Below are 17,776 nucleotides of genomic sequence, written 5' to 3'. Positions count from 1 at the left end.
TGTTCGACCCAATAAATTCAATAAAATTAAGCAGCTCAATGAATTCAATTAACGTGGTTTTTTTTTTAAGCGAGAGTGTGCAAATAGAGGGGCAGGGGTGGTATAAGGCAGTGGGAGAGGAAGAGAATCTTAAGCAGGCTCTTAATCTTAAGCACCACCCTGAGATCATGACCTGAGCCGAATCAAGAGTGAGACATTTAACTGACTGAGCCACCCAGGTGCCCCTGAATTAACAATTGTTAACATTAAAAATATTCATTCATGCACCCTTAAAATCATGTTACACACCCCCAGTGGCCCTTACTCCATATTCCACACTTTGGGAAAGACTGAGTCACATCACATTAGAATAAGGAGACCATGACAGCATTTTGGTCCCTGGCCATCGCTTCAGTGTGAAACAAAATCATTTAGCGGTAAGGACGGGATCTCAGAGATAGCAAATGACTTGCTCCAAATCACACAGCTACTACCTTTACTTAACCAGAACTCAAGTATTCTAAGTAGATCAGGTAGTTTCCTGAACAGTACGTTGCATTCCTGGTTTACCATTGGCAAGTTTTAATATTGTGTTGAAAATTTAATTATTGAATATATATAATTTGCCTGGTTGTTTTATAACAACAACAACAACAATTCTGAATTTCTACAATTTAATTAATCCAATATTAAAACTCTGGGAAAATAAATTGTCTTCAGATTTCTATTCAACTTCTAGTATATCTGCCAGGCCACCCACTTACCTCAGAGGCTGGGCTTGAAAAACTTGGAGTAGGAACTTTTTTCTAGAGTTTTCATGAATTCCACAAATGTTTATTAAACTCCTCATGTACCACTCCTTGTGCCAGGCACTGGGAATTTAACAAAAAAGTTAGGGTTCCTGCCCTCCAGTTGCTCAGATCAACAGATGAGAAAACAGACAAATACAGTAAGGCATGACGAGTGCTCTGATAGAGGGGTACTGACTGGGTGATATGAGAACTAAGAGACAGCTGACCAGTCTCCGGGGGCCCAGGGGGCTCAGGAGAGGCTTTGCCTAAATACATAAATCTATTTGGTTAACGTCAGAGGTCATGACTAAAGTGGCATGGAGATTTCCACCGGTTTGCATGATTGGATGGGCAGGAAAAGATCTCCTGACAGACCCCATGCCCCACCTGGTGAGGCTCTAAGTGTAAGCTCTTCTCCCTCCCCCTACACGATTTGAAAGAAACATTGCACTCTGTTCAAGAATAAGAATCGGCCTTGAAATCGCAGCTCTTCCCGTGATTTTGCAGATGAAGAGGTCAAGATGCACAGCTAAAATGGTCAGAGACTGTGGTGGGCAGAAAAATGGCCCTCCAAGGATATTCACATCCTAAACCCCAGAACCTGGGAATATGTAACCTCATATGGCAAAAGGGATTTTGCAGATGTGATTAAGGTTTAAGGACCTTGAGACGGGGAAAGTATCCTAGATTATCCAGGTGGACCCAGTCTCCCTAAAAGCTAAAAGAGGAAGTCAGAGAGTCAGAGGCAGATGTGATTAGGGAAGAGAAATCAGAGAGATACAGGCTTTCTGTCTTCAAAGAAGGAGAAAGAGGGGTATGAGCCAAGAATTGTCGGTAACCACTAAAAGCTGGAAAAGGCAAGGATTCTCCCCTAACCTTACTGTCACTTTGATTTTAGCACAGTGAGACCTGCTTTGGACCTACAAAAAAATAATAAGGGAACAAATATGTGTTGTTTAAGCTGCTAAATTTGTGATAATTTATTATAGCAATAATTGAAAACTGAGATAGAGCCCATGGCTCCTCACTAGAGTGAGCTGAAAGTATGGTGAAGAAATGGTTCCCAGAAAAGTTAATGACATACAAATAAGCAAATGTCAAAGATAACCATCCAAACTGGTTGTGTGTGTGTGTGTGTGTGTGTGTGTGTAAAGCTAGACATAGTGGGCTGTTTTAGTTATTAAAGAAATATATTTTCATAGGGGGGTGGTAAGGGTTCCTTGAGGAAGATGTATAGTTTTCTGCAGATGAGGGTAGACGACCTCAAAAGTCCAATGAGAAGTTCACTGTGAATACCATGTATTCACATCTTCTCCCAGCGGTAAAACAAAGGGGCTGATCGTCAGTGGACCATTGGCCATAAGAAGCCATAGGGAGGACTGGTCTGGACGCAGGCCTGCGCACCAGAACGTAGTAAGCGTTTACTATCTTTCCCGTACTCTGTGCTGCTGAAAACATACCTAAGGAGACAAATGGATTCCTGGGACAATAAAAGCCAGAGATCTGTGGTGTGAGACTCATTACTTGCTTTTACTGTCCAAATAATCGGAAAGAGTAATCTGTAAGTATTCTTTCACAGTGATATTGGAAAGGAATTCTTCTTCCCCCTTCTCAGCCATAAAAGGGGACCCATGAGGATACATGGAATCACATCATGAATTTTTCCTTTGTCCTCAGCAGGATCCTGCTTTTGTGTTTGCTTAAAGTGGGCTTTATGGGAAATAGACTCTTGCTCTCTCTAAAAGTTCACCTACAGGTACAGATCAACAATAACGGCTGTGTGCTGAAGTACCTCGACCCTCGTGATGGAATGAAACTGCCCCAAACGAAAATGCTTCACAGTTCCTTTCCATCTTTGCTTTCCCTAGAGTACAAACCACTTGCTGTTTTTGTTTTCCTGCAGCCCTGCTCGTTGTGCCCCTTCTTACTCATGTTCCTGGTCATGTGGTGTTGGTTTTGAGGAGCTTTAGACAATATCGCAAATTCCTAAAATCGGCAAGGTCTTCAGGAGTTCATCTAATCCTCCTCTTTGTTCATCTAATCCGGGGCTTTGCCAAGCCAGCCAAGGAATACAATGTTCTCCACACTCCCCAAATCCCCCGGCGTGGACATTGTTATGGGCTGAATTGTGCTCCCCCAAATTCATATGCTAAGTCCCAACCCCAGTATCTAGAATGCACTGTATTTGGAGATAAGATCTTTAAAAAGGCAATTAATTTAGGGGTGGGCCCTAATCTAATCTAATCTAATCTGACTAGTATTCTTACAAGAAAGGGAGATTAAAACAGTCACACAGAAAGGGAAGACCAGGTAAAGATATAGTCAGAAGACAGACATCCACAAGCCAAGGAGAGAGGTGTCAGAAGAAACCCAGCCCGCTAACACTTCGATCTCAGACTCCCAGCCTCCAGAATTATAAGAAGATAAATGTTTGCTGTTTAAACCACCCAGTCTGTGGCATTTTGTTAGGCAGCTCTAGCGAACTAACACAGAGAGCAAACCCATCAGTCCACTTACTGTTAGAAGAATTCTCCTCATATCTAGTAAAGATCTCACTTGCTCAAAATAGTGGCCTTTTATTCTGTCTTTCATGGAGAGGGTAGCAAGTTCTTTCAAAAGTACCCTAAATGTATTAGGGGAATCCAGAGTGTTAGATGTAGAAGGAGTGTGGAGATTATCATTGCAACCACTTCTTTTTACAGATGAAGAAACCAAAACCCAAAGAGGTTGAGTGAGTCTTCCAAAGTCACATTGCAAATTGCCAATCAAGCCCAGGCAATGGGCACAGGGCCTGGACCCCTGGCCCACTGCTTCCTAACTCATGCCAGAAGAGCTAGAAAAATTTTTAGAGAAACAATGTCAGAAGGCATAATAAGAATCAAGTGAATTAGGAGCAGAGGGTGGGAGCACAGATCACCAGTATATGATGCTTCTTTTCTGTGATAATAAAAATTTTGCAGCATTTTAATCTGTTACAAAACAAACAGTTCTGGACTCACACTTCATAATCAACTCAGGGGATCCCCTGTACATTTGACAATCTCCCATTATCTGATAGTACAATTTTCCTCTTTTGGGAGTTGGAGGGCATTATCATGACCTCCCCCGCCATGGCGAACCTCATGAGAGGACACACAATGTTGTGGAAACCCAGCCATGCTTTCTTGCCTCTTACAGTTTCATCCACTCCTCTTCTGCCCTCCATCTCTTTCAATCTCTCTTTCTCTCTTTTTTTACCCAGGATATTTTATCGCATATCCATCTTTTTCTAGAAGCTCTTTGGAGGACAGAAATCTCTATATAAATCATAAAGTAAGAAAAGATACAATTACATTATTTTACTCTTCTTTCTTTTCTTTCTCACCAATCTTTCAACCCCTTCCATGGCAGAGTGGCAGGCTTCACACATACAAACTCAGAACACTAAATTTCTTCCCTTTGGGTCCAGTTCTCTCCACTGGAGCACGGTGAATCTGTCAATTTCCCTGCACACTGCTGAGCACCAATGCTGCTGGCGGCCAAGGCAGGGGCCACATCAGCGGATGGTGTCGATGCCTGGGGATCACTGCCCTGCAGAAGCTAGGAAGCAACAAGTGGAGCAAAGCCTGCCAGTCTGGGGTGAGATTAAGCCCATTTAATAGAGCACAGAAGCAGGGGTCAGAACTGGATTATGATTTGTCTGGCTATTAACTAAGCACAGTGGCCCTATGTGAACCTTCTGACCCTTAGGTTGGGGTTCTCAAAATGAAGTCTGTAGACCACCTGGGTCAGAATCACCTAAGGCCATGTTAAAAACTCAGATTGCTGAGCCCCACTCCAGACCTACAATTTTAGCAGTTTGCCAAAATCAGGAGTGATTGCCTTTAGGACACCAGCGTGCTGTGTTTGTCTTTAAAAAGCAACAGTATGGACATTCTAGGATATCCAAGCTGTTTTAGTTTAGGGGATTACTTTTACTTTTGACAAGTGTTAAAAACACTTATGAAATCGGAATCTCAGGGCTGTGGCCTTGGGGTTTTACATGTTCACTAAGTTCCCCAGTGATTCTTTGGTTCACTAAAATCGGAAAACTCTTTCCTGTAGTTTTCTTTCGCAATCCTTTCAGTTGATCCTTTGGGGAGAATAAAAAAAAGGAAGGAAGGAGAGAGGGAGGAAGGAAAAAACCTCCGTCGTCATTTGGTCTGCCCTGTTCCATTTGGTCTGTACTTGCCCTCTTGGGCAGGTGCGCTCTCACTCCACTTTGCTCTATCCAGCATCCAACCTTCTCTCTTGCGTGGGACAAACCATGCCCTATGTGTTGTATTAGGGGGACACGGGGCCTTCAGCTCTTCTGGCCCCATCCCCAGTAGCCAGGCTTGAGCACGTGACCACTTTGCCATGTGATGCTTCCACCACTCAGATGAGGAAGGAAGTGATGGGTTTGTAGCCATGACAACAGCATCCTTGCAGGAGCACCACTGCCCAAATCTCAACTCAATAATGGTACTACTTGATAGTTAGGCAATTGAATATGACAGAGAGCACTGAGCAAGTCATTGCAAAACTCTATACTAACTCTGGTTACAGTGCTGGTGAGCTGCCTGACTTCAGGCAAGTCTCTTCTTCCTTCGAGGCCTCACCTGTATCACTTATAACAAGGAAAATCATTGCCCCTAGCTGTTTAGTAGAATTGTAGTAAAACCCAAGTTTTAAGTATGTGTGTGCTTTGTAAATTGCAAAATACAACAGAAATATTAGTGGAAAGTGAATTTTTAAAATTTATACCTAACCTCACAGAAGCAAAAAATTTCCACTCAGCAAGAAGTATTTTTAGAAAGAGATTCTTGGTTTTCTTGTGTGACTTTTAAATTTAACATCCAACTTGCTGATTTTTAACATCACGAATTTTTATATTTTGCTAAGTCCCTGTTGTTTCATCTGCTATCAGGCAGGCAAATTCCCCAAAGGAATGAAAGCATTAAATAAAATGCTATACACACTACAGTAAAAACTTCCATCCATTTCCCAACAGCTGTTGCTTTTTAGAGAAACCAAATATTTTTGGAAAGGGCCACAAACATTCTGGATTCAAACCATTTATTAGCTTTGGAAACATAACATGCAGTCATCTTGCCAGTCTTAATCTTGCAGTTCCATTAAACACACCACAACTGCATCATAAAACAGAAAAGGGAAGAATTTATAAACAAATAAACCAGTTAATTGGGGCAATAAAATAGCAGTTCCCTCCCAAGTGTGGAATTGCTATGTTTCAACCTACGGAACCCTGAAATCTGCTTGTCAGGAGTCTAGTGACTAGTGGAGCCAAACACAGATCAAAGATTTCAGGATTGTTCCTGGGTCCACAATGCTTCCCTCTGCCACCACACCCTCAGTACCTCCTGTCCCCTCACCTGGCATTGCTGCAAGTCTTCCCAAGGAGAGGAGCAGCCCCAAGCACAGTACTCTCCCTCTCTCTGTTCATAGCTCGGGTTGCAGTTGAAGAAGGGATTGCTGGGAGATCCACAGCTATGGCTGCACCTGCAACACGAGCCTCAGGTGGAGGGATGGAGACATCTTCTCAGATGTGCTTCCGTTTCCTGGGCAGTGCAGTGACCTGACTGTGCTGTCTCTCCTGTGCAGTGCCAAGACAAAAGTAAGCTTTGGAGCCATATGAACTGGGCCAGAATCCTCCTATTGCCTCTTGCCTACTTTACGGCCACGAGCAAAAGAGAGATTTTTCATCTGAGTTTCATTCATTTATTCATTCAACACAGATTTATTGAGCACCTACTACATACCATGCTCTGATCTTTAGAGTTTTAGCAGTTACATGGTAATGCTAAATCCCTACTTTAGAGAATTGTGTGAGAATCAAATGAGAAACAATATATGTATATGCATATATATGAGATATGTGTGTGTATACCCTTGCATATAGTATGTGCTCACAAATATTCACTCCCTTCATCCAAGCAGCAGATGAGAATTATATTGTGTGCAATTAAAATTATATCTTGTATAGTATTGCTTTTATTCAAGAAAGAAACAGAAAAGACTTAGGGTAGCTGCCCCCCTCCATAAATGAGCCCTGGCTTCACTCACGTGAACTGCAGAATAGTCAGAGGGATCACAGCTCCCACTCCGAGGGGCCCTCTGTGGCAGTGGGATGGAGCAGAGCCAAGTGGTCCATGTGGGGAGTGCACTCATGACCTCTGCCTTGTTAACACCCAGGACCTGCACTCTTTCCCACCCCTGGAAATGTTTACAGTCCATTTATGTAATCAGATGCGCGCGCACATGCACGCGCACACACACACACACACACACACACACACAATCTAGCAGGAAATTATGCCTCTTTGTAGAGGTCTGGCTTTTCATATGTTTTGTTTAAACTCTCTAGAGATAAACTGACATTTACCGTTGTTTAATAGCCTCCATAATACACAGGTGAGAGTTATACCCAAAAGATGCTCTATTAATGACTGATAATACTTATGAACAGTTATTTTCCTGATTTAAAAAAGAATGAGATTAATATATGGTACTCTTGTAAACTATTTCCCAGGTCCTACGTCAACCAAAGAGAAGGGATATACCCTACAGTCAAAATCTGTGTGAAGTCTATGTAAATGCTTGCTACTGCTTGAAATCTTTCTTAGACACAGCAAGTACAGATGGGCCTGCATCAGAAAGGTCACCTAGGACACTATCGGTTGGAGTTAGAACGCGACATTAGCCCGAAAAGTGAGACCAGGGGGTGGAATGGGGGAAAGGAAAAAGACTTAATCTCTTCTCCAGGTTAGTATCTTAAATACCTATAATTCAAAGATTTCCAGGCTGTGCAGGCAACATGTTGGGTTAACTGGTTTCCAAATGTACTGGGATTGCTCAAACCTAAATGAACCTTTTACTTTTGGAATCATATGTGGCTGAAGAGATTGAACCCATGTGTCTCATTCATTTGCACATTGGCTGTAAAAACATCTTTAAGTAATACTCTGGAAAAGATCTGTAGGCCTTAAGCAAGCATACCATCTCCTTCCCCTTCAGACCTACTGAGGCACTGTGTGGGTGACAGTGCCTTCTTGTTTCTAAGCCTTGCCAGCTCCTGTCTCCTCCTACATGTAAACAAAACTCAAGTGAACCAGGAGTCATTTGGAAGGCAGTCGGAGTGCTGTCCTTTCATCAGCTCACCTGGTGCTCTAATAAAATATCCAAGAAGCCCACATCTGGTAGGTAATAAAATCCAGAACGGAATGAAGACGCCTGGCTGCTAATGTGCTCTAGCCACTAGACAAAGCCCTTGCGACATTTTTTTCAACCTGTGCTGATGCCAGGATTTTAATGGAGCAAAGCTGAGAGCCCTCTTTCTATGTATTTTTCCTGCATTGGGTTCACTGGCTATGCTGCTCCCACGCCACTAAGGGTTTCCTCCACTGCAGCATCAAACCGGCTCACGACCCAAACAAGGAAAATGCATCTTAACATGACAGAATCAAACACAATAACACTTATCTCATACTCCCATTTCCCCAGGGTGGTGGCACTGAAAAGGGCGGATCTTCTTTTTTCTCCACCTCTTCTTAGTCTCCCAAGTAAGAATGAATGTTAGATCTCCTTGCAGGAAAAGACAGCTATGCCAACCGCAGAGGACATGTTCTACTGTCAACAGTGATGGATGAGATTCCGTACATTTAATAAATATAAATGTCATAATCCAACCATCAAATTTAATAAACAAAAATACCACAAACCATCTTTCCTCTCTGCTCCTTGTGCTCCTTTAAAGCTGATAACATTAGAACACATTTTGCCCAAGCTATAACCTCACCATCTGCCTGGCGCAACTTCTGAGGACTTGGTACGGGCTAGAAAGAAAAGCAAATGACTTCACACTGAGGAAAAAAACGAGGGACGGGGGCCTGGATGGCTTTTTTCACTCCTCCTTTTCCTTCTGACCTATTTGTTAACTATAGAACCAGATGTAACCATCCGAGCATAAGTTCAACCCTTAAGAATTATTAGGGAGGCAGATCATGGAGAACATTTTCTTGCATAAGTTACACGAACAAAACTCAAAAGGCTGCTTCCCCAGCAAGCTGCATTGTGCGTTTCAGGGCTTTGATTTGGAAATGTGGAGATGAGATGCAGACTGACTCATTAAGGATGCACTTTCTTTTGATGGCAAATTAATAGTAATCATAACCACAACAATAAACGCATACAAAAAAATAATTTCATTCCTTAGCCAGATTCAAAGCTGTAACTGGAAGGGGTTCTTTATGTTGAGTTCAGGAGACCTCAGTGGCTCAGGGAGTGATGGAAAGAGGGAAGCCGAGTCCAAAGAACCTTAGAAAATGTCTAATATGAAGAGAGAGAGAAAGATATGGCAGATCTACTTTTTTCCAATTCCCTTTTATTGAGAGCCTGCTATATCCTAAGTACTTTAAATGCATTTTTACAACTCAACCTCATTGAGTCCTTTCACGAACACACACCAAAAGGTACTACTAACGCTGTGTAGTGGCCGATGTGCATAGCGGCTCTATAAGAGGCTCAGGTTTACAGCGCGAGAATGTGGGAGAGCTGACCTACTCCGGAACTGCTACTTCTTCCTTTCTGGGGCACCTCAGTTTTTCTTCAGGGAGCTGCTCCTCCCTCCTTCACGTAGTTTGACCCCACCTCCCAGTTCCAGGATTCACATTTACCACATCTGGTTCCAAGTCCACATTCACAACTACTATGCCACAGTGCCTGGGAAATAGATTCCGATGCTCCAGAAACACTGGTGGTTGGGCTCATTGTCTGCCCTAGAAAGCACATTTCTTCATACCTAAAAATCCCCAGGGTATTCAAGCTAAATCCAAAGGGACCGTGGGTTTCGGGGTGTGTCTATTGGTTGTTGCTACTCTCATGCCATCAGAGATGTCCAGGCAGCATCCTGTGCAAATACCTGCACGAGAGAAATCATCTGACTGCTTCAGAGACTGGTGTAGTTTTCTCCTCTTTAGTAATGAACGCACACCCTGCAGTTCTTCAAGCCTCACACCGTACACAGCGTGTTTCCTAATGAAGCCAGGGAAGCTGAGTGGCAATCTTGTCCCCTGCTGGTTCCATATGTCCAAAAGGAGGCTTGGGTTGTCCAGGGGCTGGGACAAGTCTTGGTGACTAGCAGAGTAATGTGTGGCCTGAGACAGAACTAACCCAGCAGGGAGGAAGAAGAGAGGGGCGGTCTGCACATTTATCCATCTAGACAACCTTGCTGGAAACCCTGAGCTCCTGGGTTCTTTAATATATAAAACCTAGAAACCTGCAGTACCAGGCAAGACAAGAGGCAAGAGGATGGAGCCTGAGCAGAGGAGTTCTCTTGAGTTGAAATCTCTCTACATTCCCTTGGTACATAGTGGGGGGGAAATGCAATGGAAAAATCTCGAAGAGATTTTGCTACTAAATTACTATTGGGACATCACATTGCAATTGAAAAATTTTATTTGGAGCTGGGTAGGATCTCAGATTGTAAAGGGTCTCTTTCCCTTCTTAGTTTTGATTATAAGGCAAGTCATTTTGCTAGTGTCACAAAAAATGCAGTAACTTCAGTGTAACAATTATTGTTTTTCCTCTTGACAGAACTCTCAGGCAATGGAAAGCAGCAGTACTTGGAACAAATATTGCTGCTTACCAGAGATGACGACAGGGGTGGGCAAAATTCTGCAAGAAACAATCCCTGCCCTGAAAGCTAGGAATCTAATTTACACAAAGGCCATGGTCAATGCTGTAGTGTGGAGACCTCTACAATTTTCACAGCATGATTTCATACCTTGAAGGCCAACATTTACTATTGCAAATTTCTGCCTTCCAGAGTCTTCTAGGATTAAAAAAAGAAGAAGAGTTGGGCAAGGAAGCACAGACACCAAATTTTCCACCCCTAGTGCCCTCCTCCCCAAAATGCATATAAATGATGGTAGCTGAGAGATTTGGGAGGTTGGGCCGAGGAGCTGAGAGATGGTAGCTGAGAGGCGGGGAGGGAAAAAGATAGAATGCCTCCATTCTGTCCACATCTGTCCTTTACTTACTTGCCAATGTCTTTAAAAAGAGATAAGAGATGCAAGGGATCCTGTGGTCTGCTCTAGGAAGGCTACCTCCTCTCGGGGCCATATTCCAATTAGCACCTAAGTCAACAGTAGAAGAATCTGGCATCTGTTCTTAATTATCCTTTTTAATTCAGAATACTAAACCATGAATTCAATACTCTGCCTTCTTAGTTGAACCTTAAAATACCCATGTCATTTTAACTGTCCTCCTTGGCCTCCGGAATCCAGAAAGGTCAAGTGTGCTCCCCAAAGATGCATAACAAGGGCTTATTTATTAATCCTGGACATCTGATTTGTTTCTAACTCTACATTAGTTAACAATGGCTGACTAATAGCAAACTTATTTTGAAAATGCTTGCTAGCTATTTTTCCATCACTAGATATTACCTGGTAGTTTGCCTCATAAATATTGTATCATTATGATTCCTAATATCTCTGTCAGAGTTCTTAACTTTTATGATAATAGGCAACTTGGAAACACTCTGCCAGACATTAGGCCATAATGTACAAAATAAGTGACTTACAAATGGGTTGTAGCTATCTAAAGCATGTCTGGTATAACTGATACTGGACAACAGTGAAAATCAAAGCTTAAGTGCTGTCTTCGTGAAATGAAATCAGGACTGCTTTCTGGTTCTCTGTCTCACCATGAACTGCTACAGCAGCTGCTTTCCTTTTCGTTCAAAACAACCCCTCAAACAATAAAGCCAGGAGGAAGCTATGGGAGGCAAAGATACAAATACAGCCATTCTCTAACAGCACCCACTACACTACCTGCTGAGTGGCTCTGCTAATGTAAATAGAATAACAAAGTCCCTAAATCTTAATATCTTTAAATTCCAAAAGCAAAGTACTCCATGAAGAATTAAGGCCATTCATTGAGGGTGGAGACCCAGGAATAAATTACTCTTCAGGATACTACCACCCAAATTCCAATGCAGAACAGTTTTACACAGATAAAACTAGATTAAAATAAATTTCAAATATAACTTTGAAGACAAAAAGACATAAAATTTTAAACATTCAAATGTTGGGAAAATTGCAAGTAGAAGGATGAAATGGGTTTTGCTTGGATGGTGGTGAGGGATTTAGGCTTTTTTTAGGGGGGGGGGTTGATTTTACTTCTTTTAATCCTCTGCCTCATTCTACCAAAGACTGGAGACAGCTTAAAGAAATAGAATAGGAAACTATTCTTAAAACTTGAGGGAGCCTGAATAAAATTTTTAGATGAGAAAATACTAACTCCAAGAGTGATATCAGCAGAGAGGAATGTACACCATATGGTAATATAGAGTTGCTCCCAAGCTTCCTCGGAGCCAAAATAAAGAGGGGAAACAGAGTCATTTATAAGATTCAGCATGTCAACAAGACAAAAACAAACCAAATGTTCCAGAGAATCACATTTCCTGAAACTGAGAGCTGGAAGCACTTTTCCTGCAGCATCTCATGAAGAGGATGCAGGCTGGTGCCCGACAGCGCGGCTGCTGCAGAGGCAACCAGAGTTCCCGCAGCCAGGTTCACCCGGCACCGTGCGCTACGGCATCAGGCCAAGGTCCGACTGAGCGAGCACGGCTCTGAGGAAGGTGGGGTACTGTGTTTCAGAACAATATAACAGAGTATGCATTGGACTCTTAACTGGGGAGTTTTAAATTATCCTGATACCCTGCCCACATCCTGGGTCAATTAAATCAGAATCTCTGGGGGTGGGTTCCAGGAGTGCGTGTCTTTTAAAAAGTTTCCCAACTGATTCCAGTGTGCAGCCACTGCGCAGGGTCTTTGTGACGGGCGCGCCCGCCGTTCTCCCACGGGTGTCTCCCCATTCTACTTCCCCACTGCGAGGCCCAGGGCAATATACAAACTCACCGCAGCTTAGAGCTTTCATGTCGCCCCTGCCTTTGTAAACAGTGGTTTTGACCGTAGCCATCTTCCTGGAAGGACCCCCTTCCAACTGTCTGTGCCTTGGCTATGACAGCTTCCGCTGTCAATCTTTATTGACATCATTTAATTCAAAGATGACACCAGCTGTACTCTTTGGGTAGGCATCTGTCTCTTTAGTCATAGTCACACACTGACACAAAGGATTTTTCTTTTTTTCTTTTTCTAAATAATGTAGGACAAGTCATGCATTTTGACAGGGACTATAGAATGGCTTACTCAGTACCCACTCCATCCCTTAACTTCTCCCTCCATTTCCTCTGCTAGAAGGGCTGGAAAATTAACGTATCTACTCAGCTTCCCATATAACCAGGGCTCATGGTTCTGATCACAGATACGAGCAAGATCCCTAGGAAAGACTCCTATTTCTAAGTAAAAAGGCAAAGCTTCATGAAGAGAAAGGATCTGCTTGACTCGCTTCTTCCTGCCTGGAAGCAGCCAACTTTAAATCACATAGATGAAAGGAGCACACTAAGCATAGGAAGAGAGAGCATGAGTGATGACATGGAGCAACAGCACCAGTCCTAAACTGCCTATCCTGGGAATTTTTATTACACGAGGAAAATAAACCCCGTTTGGTATTAGGCCACTGTAGTCGAGTTTCTGCTCCATACAATCACATGCAAACCCAGGCAACGCATGTATGGTACCACTGGAGAAGGTGGACTAGGAGTGTGTTTCCAACAGGAAGTTACAGGCCAATACTCAATCAACCTAAGATAGATACGGAGATGGAGACATGGAGATAGACGGTAGACAGAGGAATAGATAGATAGATACAGATAGATTTATTTCAGTAGAAATGAAGGGTCGACGCAGTCTCTCCTCCTGGATGAGGAGAGTTAGTTAATACGGTTGTGTCTTTCTCTGCTGTAAGAATTAAGAAAAAATAGGGAGGCTTTTCTTGTCTAGGGATCATAGAGAAGACGAGTTAGACTGTCCAAGATGGGGAAGGAACCCAAGGGTTAGAGGAGGCGGATGTGACCCACTCCTGCAGGGAGACCAAGTAGTGGACAGATGGTAAGGACCATGACCTAGAGAGCTGACACAGTGCCCCATGGCTAGCCTGAGGTGGGTGAGGGAAAGCTGTGAGGGCAGCTCTGTGGGCTGCCCTGACCAGGACTGCCTGACAATGCTGAATAGCACCCCATTTAGCAGAAGGCTCATTGGAAGGATTAAGGCCACCATGAGCCAGGACCACTGTAATTCGTTAGAGGTGGAGGGAAGCCCTCCAAAATAATTGATACTGGACTCATTTTGATAAGAGAAAAAGAATTAATTATCACTAGAAAAACAAAGAGTTGTGAGAGCTGATGGTTCTTGGATTTTCACGTTGGGAGAATGCATTCTTATTGCCCAGCCCATTATTCAAAGAGGTATTCATTCCGTAGTATAATCTTTGGGAGCAGCCCAGTCATTAAGGATTGTATTTATTAGAAGATAATTAAACCTTGGAGAAAAGGCTCATATTTATTTTTGACCAAACTAGAGAAAAGGAGTGAAGAAGCCAGCTGCCCCTTCTGGTAAGGCTTTAGTATCGTCCAACTGGGGAGTGGAAGGCACTCTGAAGACCATCTGGTCCCACCACTCATGTGATGCGAAAATCCCCTCCCCAGCACCCCGGCACTGCACCGGAACTGACTTGAGCATGCCTGTAGCATACAAGACACTTGGGGCACAGTGGCACAAATGGTTAAGTGAGGGCACAAACTCTGCCCTCAAGACACTCAAAATGAAAAAGTGAGAAATGAGTGCATAAAGATTTGTAACCACACTTGATTTTGGTGGGAAGTGAGGTTCTGAGACAGGGTAAAGTCTGGATGAGGGTCTGCAGTGAGAGTCTATTGGGGGTGGGAGTCAATGAGAAACCGTTCAAAGGAAACTCAGGGAAAATCTTAGTAGAGTGAGGACAGACTCCACCAGTTGTACAAATTTGCTGTGAACCCAAATGGCAGGGGAGGTAACAGGAAGGTCTAGCTCAGGTGAGAACAGGAAACGGAAAAGGGGGTGTATATATTATATATATATATGAATATATTAAATACTCCGAGGAATGCTCCATTTACAATTAAAATCCCACTTCCCACTCTGCTCTGTAACATTCATTTTCCCCGGGAAGATTACTGCATTTCATCTGGAGTTTTGAAGTCATTAAGAATGCACTCAAGTTCTTCCACCACCTTTGTCCAGCAATAAACATTACTGAGCCCAGCAGCAGTCAGCTCTTCTAGCAGTATGTGAGGGACTATTGGGGGAATTTGAAAATTTTATGGTCTGAAAAGTGGGCCTTAGCACTTTAGCTTTTATTCTCTCAGAGAGCTTATAAATCCCTCTTCATTTAGCAGTTTTCATGAAAGTGACAGCTTTTGTTAGTCAGGCTAAAGCGAGATTAGAAATAAAAATTTTAACCATTAATCCTCACTGATTAAAGTGAGACCAGAAATCAAATTGTTACCAACTGTGTGCTAATTTCAGCTTAATTCTTTGGCAAGAGGCATTGGAAATTTTCAACTCGCTGCACTAATTCACAATGCCTTACTACTGATGGCAGAAAGTCAAGGTCTCCTTTCCTCCTGGGTCCAGGGTGTGAACAATGACTATTTCAAAATCAGTCCAATAAAATATAAACATTAAATTCTTAGCTATGCTGTTACTCAGCCATCAGTTTCCACACCACTCTCTCCTCCTACTCACCACCAGCCTTCCCGCACTCCACCAACAGCTATGAAAAAATATCTCCCCAGAGACTAGAGAATCACAGCTGAATGGCCGGCCTTTCCGCATCAAACAGAGTGTCTGCAGCATCAAAGCAGGTGTCACCCCCACACAAGCCGTTTCTATTACATACAGTGCTGGGAGGGAAGGAAAATCTTCATGCCAATAAGCCACATCAATTCATCAATCAAAATGAATTCATGCGCTAATTAAACTAGCAAAAATTTTATAAAAGGCATTTGTGTTGCAGACGGGAGAGTAGAGTGGGGAGGGAGATGGGAGTTAAAATTCCAGGGAAGTGAAAACTTGACAGACACAGCACCAAACAGAAAAGGCAGTAAATACACGACTGGAATTAATAGCAAGTCTTTCCTTAACTTGAAAGTAATAAATAAATAAATTAATTAATTAATTAATAAACAAACAAACAAACAGGACTCTTACATGCCAAAAAAAGCGGGGGTGGGGGAGTGGGGGGGGCAAATATTTTCCTGGTTGGGCCAAAATTGACATTAACAGAAGTGCCCTCTGTACTGTGCCCATTCACTGGGCAAGCCTGTGAGCAGAGTAAAACTCTATCCCTTTCTTCATATTCACTTGTTCCTTAATACTAAACATTTCTCCTACTCCCTTTGATGATTTTCCAAGGCTACTAAGTACTGTTGCATGGTTAGCACACTGCACAAAAGCCTTGAGCTGAGGGAAGAATGGAGGCTGAAACCTCACCCATGCTCTGACAACAAAGTCACATGTTCTGGCATGGGGTTGCTGTCATTAGGAAGTGTGCCTTTTTCTTCATAAAAAGTGCCCTCTGCTTGTGCACCCAGAAGGCTGTGACCCCACCGAGGCCGGTGGAGGTCCTGGTTCTTGCTTTTATTTACCTCTCTTGTCTCCTGCTTCTCTGTTTCCTCCCTCTGAACTTTGAACGGAATACTTCTTCAGCTGTTTCAGTATATCACAAATATCTGAACAAAGAGAAAAAAACTCAATTATCCATCCAAGTGTTTCATCTATATGACACCAAGTACCCACATATAGGGGAAATATCTTAAAGCTTAGTATTGTGTAGACAAAACATCTGGTTGATCAACTTAGTTCATGTTTCTTTCAGACGCTTCAGTACCATAGAAATGCTCTCATAGTGGTCTCAGGCTGGATTCTCCTGTGTAGAGTGCAAACTAGTTGTTTTTCTAGGCTCAAAGAGTCTAATTCAGTATAGTAGGGGCCTGAGAGATAATAAAGGGACAAGGGGGCTGCTTTCCTCTTAACACTAAATAAGAAGTATTTAGCCCATATGCCAAATATTATGGGGAGAGAATTTTCATCTTTACTCCAATTGTTCTGATGCTTCATTCGACAAGATTCTTTCACTGTCTCTCGTCTGTGTTGTATTTGGAGGAGAAAAACTTCAATATTTGCCTCAATATCCCAATTTTATACAGCCTTTCAGATTCATCTGTTTCTTTCAAAGTTTGCTTTTGAAAAACAGGAGTCCAGTGGAATGAACTTCCTAAAGTTGGATTTAGGTCAAACAAGTGGCCCGACTTCACCTTTGTTTGAAATGATAGAGAAAAATGGTTATAATATATTAAGCATATCACCTGAATCTAGCCTTATGGCCAGGGCACTCTATAACAGCCCCATAGCAAATGTCATTCTCCCCATTTCCCACAAAGAGAAGCAATTGACTGCAATGCTAGGCCCATGGTCAGTGAGTCAACAGCATGACGGAGAACTTTCCAGATCTTCCCAGAATTGGCCCCAAGACTTGATGCACAAGGGGTGAAAACTAAAACTCCTTTTCTTCTCCCCAAGGCAGACCGTGAAACTGTAAAGATGAGCTGGCATTTTGTTTTATTTTGTGTAATAAACTGTTCTTTTCACAGCAGTTGGCCCTGGGGGAGTTTCAAATAGCACTGCTCGGCTGCAGCTGTGGGTGTGGCCCGGCTCAATCCAAAGGCAACTTGGAGACCCCAGCTGTGTCAGGCAGAATGGATCTTAAACCTTCCATCTGGGCTGCACACTTTCCAGTTCACCCCCAAACTAGTTGAGTCATTTTCACACGCCAGAACCCCTCGGATGGAGGTTCTGCCCTTCCTCCGCCAGGGGTTCCTGGGGAGCACATCCGATAACCCCGGAGACTGACACCCCCATGTGGCTCAGGACAATTTCTGAACCCTCCGCGAGCCCTCCCCTTGCTAGCCACGACAGGCTGCGCACTGGGGTTGACAAAAGTGGTCAGCGTTTTACTGGCGGCTACTGGGTGGTAGGATTTTGTGT

General features: G+C 43.1%; 1 protein-coding gene across 1 annotated transcript in view; it reads right to left on the bottom strand.

Moving 5' to 3' along the window:
- LOC113248248 (uncharacterized) overlaps window positions 1-17,776 on the bottom strand; it is a 144,974-nt gene that overhangs the window by 113,969 nt on the left and 13,229 nt on the right. The window contains exon 4 of the mRNA XM_057315990.1: window positions 16,378-16,461. Within this exon, the coding sequence (XP_057171973.1) occupies window positions 16,378-16,461 (84 nt within the window). The remainder of the gene's footprint in view (window positions 1-16,377; window positions 16,462-17,776) is intronic.

The sequence above is a fragment of the Ursus arctos genome, unplaced genomic scaffold (genome assembly GCF_023065955.2).
Source record: "Ursus arctos isolate Adak ecotype North America unplaced genomic scaffold, UrsArc2.0 scaffold_1, whole genome shotgun sequence".
Taxonomy (NCBI): Eukaryota; Metazoa; Chordata; class Mammalia; order Carnivora; family Ursidae; genus Ursus; species Ursus arctos.
Note: the sequence above shows the minus strand (reverse complement) of the source record. Positions and strands in the feature narration are given on the sequence as shown.